This window comes from Mesoplodon mirus (genome assembly GCF_964341445.2).
Source record: "Mesoplodon mirus genome assembly, chromosome: 11".
Classification (NCBI taxonomy): domain Eukaryota; kingdom Metazoa; phylum Chordata; class Mammalia; order Artiodactyla; family Ziphiidae; genus Mesoplodon; species Mesoplodon mirus.
The window spans coordinates 55,825,758-55,834,949 of record NC_138987.1 but is presented as its reverse complement, the minus strand read 5'-3'; the positions used below and the strand labels follow the sequence as shown (position 1 = coordinate 55,834,949).

Sequence of the window (9,192 nt, the reverse complement as noted above, 5' to 3'; positions counted from 1 at the left end):
AAAATGAGCTGGTGCTTGGGCAGGAAGAAGAGGAAGCGTCCCCCTCACCCAGTCCTCTGAATCCTGGAATCCCGCTCCCAGGAAGCACGACCCTAAGGAGGCTGCAGATCTTGCTTCCGACCCCCGACTTCCCACCCTCTCGCATGGGTCCAGGGCTGCACAGTAACCCCTCCCCCAACGGCTCATCTTTGCCCCTCCAGGCGATGTTCAAGCACACTGCTGAGGAGCTGGGGCAGTTTAGGAATCGGCTCACTTTGAGAGAAAGGATGAGGCTACGGTGGAAAGCACCCAACTTGAGAGCCAGGCTACTTACCCAGGTTCGAATATAGTTCTGCCACTTGCTGTTGTAATTTTCCTTGTGTGACTCAATTTTCTCCTCTGTGAAATGGGGACAATAACTACCTCAGAGGGTTGTTAGGAGGATTAAAAGATTAAAGGTTCTAGGACAGTGTGTGACATTTGCAACATGTAAATATTATTATCTGATTTTGAATCTTATAGGAGCCCTGTGAAATATGCAGAGTAGATGCTACTTACTCTCCATCTCACAAATGAGTAAACAGAGGCAGAGATAGAGGAGAGACTTGCTCAAGGTAACCAAGGTGGTAAATGGCTAAGGTTCCAACCCTGACACACTCCCAACCCCAGGTCCAGAGTCTACCTCACTCCAGCATAGCTGTCTCCCACTGTGAGGACTCAGAAACAACCCCAGGCTAGCTGTGTGGCACTCACAAGGACTGGTCATCTGGGGTTGTGCATGAGATCCTGATGATCCTCCCGTGGAATCCCAAGTGTTCGGACTGTCAGTCTTCAAGCTCATCTGCCTGTGCTGGTTTTGAACATCAAGCCAAACCATAAGCTTTGGGTCAGGGTGAGCAGGCGGTAGACAGAATACGTGGGGTGCCCCAAAGAATTACCGTAGCTGAGATCGACTTGGTGCCAAAGCACTGTGCTAAGTGCTTTCCTTGGATTATCCGGTTAATCTTTATCATAACTCTGTGAGGGAGTCACTGTTATAATTGCCAACTTACAGGTGGAAACACTGAGGCGGAGAGGTTAAGATGCGCTGCCTCCTCCAGAAGCTCCAGGCACAATGCCTGCGTCACTGTTTTGGTGCTCTGGTCCCCACTTCCGGGAGAAGAAAATATACTGATGTCTGTTGAATGTTATGATCATTCTTCTTATCACAGAATGAAACAGCAATGTTTTGGGCTTTAAACCCCTTCCCCCATTGTCCTTCAAAGAATTTGTGTGAAAGTGTGTATGGGGTAGAGATGCAGCCACTGACCCTTTGCTTTGGCCTGGCCTGGTTTAAGGTGCCTTTTCTGTCTAGATGAGTGTCTAGATCTCAACCCACTTCACTCTTTCACTTTACCTAGTCCCTCAGGTCTTCCTGCCAGACCTGGCTTATGGTGAATTCCTTGCCCCTCCTTCCAACCCCACAACCCCCACACCCACTCCCCATGCATACGCGCGCGCGCGCACACACACACACACACACACACACACACGTGCACGCCCGCGGGGCAGGGGCCCACGTTTAGGAGACGGTAAGGTGGAGGTCGGGGGGAGTTGAGAAGACAACAGGGCATGGCAGGGGGTGTGTGGGGAGGTTAGGGACCACTGGGCTCCCCACTATAATCTCCTCTTCCTCTCCCCTTTCCCCAGTTCTTGACTCACTGGCCACAGCGGGGAGTCACAGGGAAGGGAAGGTTGAGGAGGAGCCCTGTTCAGAGATAGCTCAGAGCCATTGTCAACAAGGAGAAACTCAGGAGGCTGCGTCTTGGAGCTGCCGTGGGAGGCCTGTGGGAGTATTATCTACAAAAGGAACAAGGAGAGAGAGGAGGGAAGAGCAAAGAAAGGAAAAAACCGCTCAAGACACAAAAGATGGAAAAAGTCCCCCTCCCAAGTGCAGGTGGACTCAGTTGCTGTGTGCAGCCCGTGAGAACAGGTGGCTGTCGAGGAACAGAGTCCAGGGCCCCTCCCGTCTCCTCTCCTCTTCCTCCTCTCTCCAGCCTCATTCCTGGAGGTCCCCAGCTCCGTCTCTCCTTCTCAGGCTGTGTGGTGTGGTGGGGAAATCTCAGGCTTTCAAGTCAAACTAGTCTAGGTTTCAATTCTAGCTCTGCCACTGAGTGACCTTGGGCAGGGATGGGGGACGGGCGCTAATCTCGAAGAGCATTAGTTCCTTCATTTGTGAAATGATCCTTTCTCAGAGGATTGTGGAGAGAGTGAGATGAGCTTAGTAAGTGGTTGTGATTGTTATTGAAAGTCCCCCTGAGCACTTGTCCTGCCCCTGGGTGCTGGGACCACAGAAATGAGCTCATCACGAAGCCTCGCTGAAGGTTCCCCATTCCCGCCAAAACAAACACAACATTTTGGAATACTCTGAGGCCTCCAGTACTTGGCCGCCCCTCAGCTGTCTCATTCTAGGCCATCCCTTTTCTTTTAGTGGAGGATCCTAGCTAGTGTGAGGAAACCACAGTAAACTTTCTAAAAGGGAATCCTGGATAAGCTATTGTATATCGCATGGCTAGTTAAGTGGAGGAAAGAGGTCTGAACTGGGAGTTAACTAGGTTGACAGCAGTTTGCTACCGTGCCACAACGCTGGGGTGCCTTGTCCTATCCTTCGGTAAACAGCCTATTAAAAGGGGACGGGGGCTTCCCTGGTGGCGCAGTGGTTGAGAGTCCGCCTGCTGATGCAAGGGACACGGGTTCATGCCCCGGTCCAGGAAGATCCCACGTGCCACGGAGCGGCTAGGCCCGTGAACCATGGCCGCTGAGCCTGCGCGTCCGGAGCCTGTGCTCCGCAACAGGAGAGACCACAACAGTGAGAGGCCCGCGTACCGCCAAAAAAAAAAAAAAAAAAAGAAAGAAAAAAGGGGGACGATATGGTCATTTTGATGAGTGCCCACTGTGAACAGCCACAGGACTTCAGGCCATGGGGATACACTGCAGTTGACTGTGGGCCTCGCCTGCCGGACGGCCAGTTTACCAGTCCTGCCTGCAGTCAGCAAGGGAGTGAGTCTGAGAAATCTTCTTGGTCTCTCAAGCTGCGTGTTCTAGCAGCACCAGAAAACGGGTTTGTCTGAAATCTAGTTACAGAGATAGCTTAACTGAGTTAAGTTGAAGAGAGACATAAAAAGGAGACCTGACTTTTCCCTGGGGAATCAGAGTGGGTGGTATTTGTTCCTGCTGTTTTGACGGCTGTGAAGGGGCGGGGGGGGTGTTGCTGGAGAACAGTTTTGCTGGTGGTGGTGATGGTGGGTGAGTTTCCTCACCCAGAAAAATCTTCAGATAGCGGTTCCCCTTGGTAGGGAGTCACAGACTAGTAACAAAACTCCCTCAGCACCTGTAGGGAAATGATGTTCCCTGGCTCTCCTCGGACTCTGCCACAGCCTTGCTCCCTGTTTGCCCATGTTGGTGCCGTCAGCATCTGGCCTGTGCCACCCAAAGAGCTCAGAAACGGGGGTGAGGGTGGCTTCCTGACAGTTGTCAGGACACGAGGGCACAGAGCTCACCATGCTGGGGGGATATGCACTCAGAGGAGAAAAGCTGCAGAAGGAATAGGGTGACGGAAGTATTACTTTTTTATTTTTGGTTAATTTCTGGGGGGTTTTTTTTGGTTATTTTTGGTTTTATTTTTATTTTTGGTTAATTAGGTCTGTAAGGCTGGAGATCAGGGAAGACTTTCATGCACTTTTTAACAGGGCACGAGAGACAGAAAAGTAAAGGAGTTATGGTGAGTGAACGTTTAACTAGTCACAGGTTAGCTTGGACACCAGGGTACTGTTCTCAGCACCTGCTTGATACCTACCCTACCACTCCATGAAGTAGTTACCAGTCTCCACTTCCCAGTTCAAGAAGAGGTTCAAAGATGTTACGTTATTTGCCCACGGTTAGTTGGTCACATAGCTACCAAGTTGTGAAGCCAGAATTAAAATCCAAGTATCGGTCTCAAAAGTCCAGGGTCTTTCTACTCTACCACACTGCCCAGCCACCAGACACTGCTGAGCTCTAAGAGCTCTAGTTCCTTCACCTGCAAAGTGGTTGAGGAAAGAGCTGGAACCATTTATCTTTGCCTCAGAACTCAGCACAGTGCCTGGCACCCAGCAGGTGCCTCAATGTTTGAAGCAAAGAATGTGCGCAGATGGTAAGCCACCAGAAGTCCAGCTTGGCTGACTTTACAGTATGATGTTCTGGCTACCAGCATTATGGTCTGGTACTCTGAACTGGTTAAAATAGTGACAAAACAGCTCCTTGTATCATTTGCTGACCTCCAAACATGTACCATTTTGGATACCCATTTCTTCTATTACGTGTGATTCCGGATGCATATAATCCTCTCCAGGTGGGATGAACCCTGTAGATCAGGCAAGACAAACCCTCATTTTGTTAGGTCGAATGGCAGGATTTCCAAGGGCAACAAGCCATTACTCTACTGACCTTCTCCAAAGTAGAGGTTCACAGATTGATAACCATGTGTCCTGGCTTTTCTAGGCCACTCCCAACCTAAAGTAGTTTATCCTGTTGTTCCCCATACATACATTCATACTCACAAGACTGTACCCTGGTTTGGGATTCTGAAATACGATGTCACCCTGTCTATAAACCACTGAGCAAATGCCTGATCACCGCTGGTATAGTTCTAGTTCAAGTACAGGCCCTGCGAGCAGTGCTGCTCCATTATACTCACAGGAGACAGCAAGGCTCTTTCATGCAATAGAATTACCTTGTACTCTTTGATCTGTATGTGTCAGTTGCCCCAGCTAGTTTATCAGCCCCACAGAGGGCTGTGTTTTAGTTATCTTTATCTCTCCTTAGCTTCCAGCTCAGCAACTGTACAAAGCACTCCCAAACACCGTTGGTGAGAATCCATGCACCTTTTAAGAGTACTTTATCAATAACTGTATGATCCAACAATTCCACTCCTAGGAATTTATCCTAAAGGTACACTCTCACATGTAATGAGTGATGTATGTATTATATTGATGAAATAGCTCATTTCATCAATACTTATAATAGCAAAAAACTGAAAATCATCAGTAGGGACTGGTAAAACTGATTATGATAAATTTATACAATTGGATACTATGCAGCCATAGAAAGAACAAGGTACATTTATGTATACTGACATGGAAAGAGGTCTAAGCAGCATACATTTTTCTGATATATGTATATAAATATAGAAAATCTCTGGAGGGATAAATAAGAAACTTAACAGTGGTTGCCTCTGGGGAGGGAATAAATAGTCCAGAGTGGGATGGAGGCTTATTTTTCATCATATACCCTTTTCAACTGTTTTTTTTAAACCATTTACATATATTGATTTTTCTTCAAACCAAACAAAAACTAGTTATAAAAAGTGAGGACAAGTTAAAAAAAGCAAGTTGCTTAGGAATATGCATAATATGATTTCCATTTATGTAAAAGAAAGAAAAAACATATTTGCATGTTTGGATTTAGAAAATTTGTGAAAAGATAAACAAGAAACTTATCAGTGATTTCTTCTAGGGAGTGGGACAAGGTAGGGGAGTATTTTTCACTTTCACATCATGTATCCTTTTGTACCTTTAAAAAAATTAGCCTGTATTACTTTTTTTTAAAGTGAATTTAAAAAACTGCCACAAATAAGGGGCCTATGGAATATTTGATGTTCATAATGAGGCCACGCTAATTTAAATTTTCTCTCTCAAGTGGCACATAACTGACAAAGGTAAACCTGAAGTTTCAATCTTATCTCTTAGGCTGGGAAAGGACAGGACGTTGATCTCTAAGAGGAAATGGAAAGGGAAGGAGAAATGATGGTTAGGAAGGTTGTCTCTGAACACACAGCAGGAACTGCCCAGGGTACAGAGCCTCCCTCCTCTTGGAAGGAAGAGCTGTTGTGGGGAGCAAAGAATGAGCTGCACAGTTCAAACTTAAGATAAACCTCACTTCTCTTCACTGAAGAAAGTCAAATGTCAAATTTAGGAGAATATCTACAACATGAGATCCTAAATGAATTATGGTTTAGACATATCTAAAAAAAGGATTGTAGAATGCATATAGTATGCTCCATTTTTTGTAAAAAACAAAACAAAAAATTAAAAGCCTATGTATCAGGCTTCCCTGGTGGTGCAGTGGTTGGGAATCCGCCTGCCAAGGCAGGGGACACGGGTTCGAGCCCTGGTCCAGGAAGATCCCACATGCTGCGGAGCAACTAAGCCCGTGCGCCACAGCTACCGAGCCTGCGCTCTAGAGCCCGCGAGCCACAACTACTGAGCCCACGTGCCACAACTACTGAAGCCCACACACCTAGAGGCCGTGCTGCACAACAAAAGAAGCCACCACAGTGAGAAGCCTGCGTACTGCAAGGAAGACCCAACACAGCCAAAAATAAATAAATTTATTAAAAAAAAGCCTACATATCTATGTGTATAAGCACATATATGCTTTGAAAAGGTTTATAAGGATATATGCCAAATTATTAACAGTTATTACCCCTGAGGAACAGAATGGAAAAGTGGAAAACTAACTTTTTCCTTTTACATTTCTGTATTATTTGATATTTTAAATGCTATTTTTGTAATTAAAAACAATGTGTAAAAAAAAACTTCATAATTTTCAAACTTTTTGTGGTCATAGAAAAAAGTCTTCAAATATTTTTCTATAAGGAGATTTTAACTTCAACTTCAAGGCAGTTTTGACAAACATGTGGTTTCCCAACTGTTTAGGTGGTTAAATACAGTCTTGCCTGGATATGGGCATAGACCTCATAATCCTTCAAGGCCACTTCAATCTCTGGATTTCCTATAAAGTGTAGGTAAGCAATTAATCAGAAAAGCAGGGCTTTTTCCTGATACAGCAGGCTGATGGTGATGTTGGATAAATTCCCCCAAATGAGGTGGCCAGCCCCTTAGAAAATGGCTTCCTAGTACTCCTTGACTATTGTTTTCTTTACTGAAAGACACACACACACACACACACACACACACACACACACACACACACTCTTTTTCTTTCTTTCTCAGTCTGTGCAACCAACCTGAACCCTGGCAACTCATCTTCAGCCAAAGAGCTAGGGGAAGCCCTGAGGCAGCTAAGTTCTGCACCACTGCCACTTGCAGCTTGGGCTTCAGCCTTGGAGAACAAATGCTGGGGAAGAAAAAGCTCTGCTGTTATTAAATCACTCCTCCTGTGAAGGGACAGGCAGTGGAAGACAGGGGTGTGGACAGAGCCTTTGGTTGCCTGGGTGAGCTGCTGGCAGCTGTAGGTTTTCTGAACTGGGAGGCTCTCCTTCGGAAAGTCACCATTCCCTCTCCTACAGACCTTTTCCCAAGAGGAACTGCTGCATCTGCTCATCCTGGCTTTTACATTTAATTTGGTTCTGAAGGTAAGCAGTGGACAAATGACTTAGGAATTGGACGCCCTCATAAGCCCCGAACAAGCTGTTCGAGTGACTTCTACCCCATGAGGCCCACAGAAAAAGAGATAATGAAATGAAGTCACTTCCTGCTGTGAAACAAACGTGGGACCGTTTATGCAGTTGTTTTTATTTATTCAACTCTAAAGATTGACAGAGGCAATTTTTTGATGGTTTACACCTTAGATTAACACTAATTATATTGCTATAAATTTGGTTCAGGGTCAGAATAGGAATCAGGAAAGAGGGAGAACAACAATAAAAATCTTCAAACACTGAAACGCTTTTTTTTCCTTTAGTTAAATGCTACTTTCCCATAGACTTCCCTAGACTGGTTTGCAGTCTAAGGTAATAGGAAACAAGGCTTGGGCATTTGGAAGAAACTGCAGGTTAAGCTACGGTGCCAAGCAAGAGACTGAAACCCCGATCTGAGTGTCAATCTCAGGCACGTTCTGGAAGCACAGGCAGATTCTCAAATGTTTCCTAGTGTTCTTTCCTTTTCACCAATTCAGTTTCCCCTTCTCTGGCTAATCCAGGACAGTACACAACCCCCTCATTGCCTCCCTTGGTCATGTTGTTGTTTACAGGGAACCTGACTGGCACGTGTGGCTTCTGCTTTGACTGGAAAGGCAGCAAGACCAGCTGCCTGATCCATCTCCTCCTGAAAGCCTGGGCAGTAGGGGTTGCTGAGGAAGGCCTCTTCAGGCCCCTGAAAGGCCTGGAGCACTGGGAAGAACACTGCTTACCCTTGGGAAACCTGGCAATAGGTGTCGGTGATTCCTGGTGGAAATGAACAGTCAGAATCAATCCATATCACTGGGAAAGGTCAAAGGAAAAAACAGCTTCCCTTCCAAAAAAAATGGTAAAGTGGAAACGAGAAGAGAAGAAACCAAAATATTTAGAATGGCATCAAAAGTGAATGCGCAAACTTCTTTTTGATATTAAATCTAACTACAAGTTTCCTAAAGTCCAGTTACCAAGTTGAATTGTGTGGGATAGAAGAGACAGGCCAGCTGGAATTTCCCTCAAGAGTTCATGGCTTCAGGCTGAGAGGTCCTGGGTTTGCGCTGGGGGAGCCCCTTTTTGAATGAGGGCTTGGGTGGGCTGGGCTCCATGCTGGCTCCAGTTCCATTGGTCCCTGCAGAGTGAGTCTGGCCCCGTTCAGTAGTGTTTCCTGGCGCCTGGGATGGAGCACTCTGGTACCTGGAACCAGATGAATACCATGAGCTGTTTCTGTAACGACCCCCACTGTCATGTCGCCCTTGGTTCGTGGGGTCATTGGACTTTGGGCCTTGTGGCCTGTAGCCTTGTCCTCCTCGTCTGTTCCCCGGCAACACCTAAGGATAAAAGAAGACACTGTTCAGAGCACTGTGGCATTAGGGCACCCGTTTGTTCCAGTTCAGTTTATTTAGGAGTCTTCTGAAAGCCTAATAGCGGTAGCCCAGGCTTGGGACTCAGTTCTCTCTTAAAACTCACAGAGTTTGATCAGCCAATCCAATCTAGACACTAATCAGAATTAATAAATCATTCACTATTTACCCCCTGCCTTTCACCCCTAAGCTCTTCTCCACTGAAGAGCTTTTCTTTAGCTGGGCAGAAAAGGAAGAAAGAGTATCCTCTGAGGTTGTTACAAGCCCTCAGTTGGGCAAGTATCTTATCACGTGTCTGAATTTTGTAGATCGAAAGCCATTTGTAAAGATAAGGAACATCTGGAATAATAAAATAAACATCACTATGATCTACTCTGCTATATATCATGAACCACAGATTAAGTCACGCTGCTGTGACAT

The 9,192-nt window shown here is 46.1% G+C and overlaps 1 protein-coding gene across 2 annotated transcripts in view; it reads right to left on the bottom strand.

The window, feature by feature from the left end:
• Nucleotides 1–7,511: 7,511 nt before the first annotated feature.
• The window catches only part of SPATS2 (spermatogenesis associated serine rich 2), a 132,074-nt gene continuing 130,393 nt past the window's right edge, over nucleotides 7,512–9,192 (bottom strand). For both annotated transcript variants that reach the window (XM_082635164.1, XM_082635163.1), the window contains exon 13: nucleotides 7,512–8,739. In XM_082635164.1, coding sequence (XP_082491290.1) covers nucleotides 8,428–8,739 — 312 coding nt within the window. In that variant the 3' untranslated portion in view covers nucleotides 7,512–8,427. The remainder of the gene's footprint in view (nucleotides 8,740–9,192) is intronic.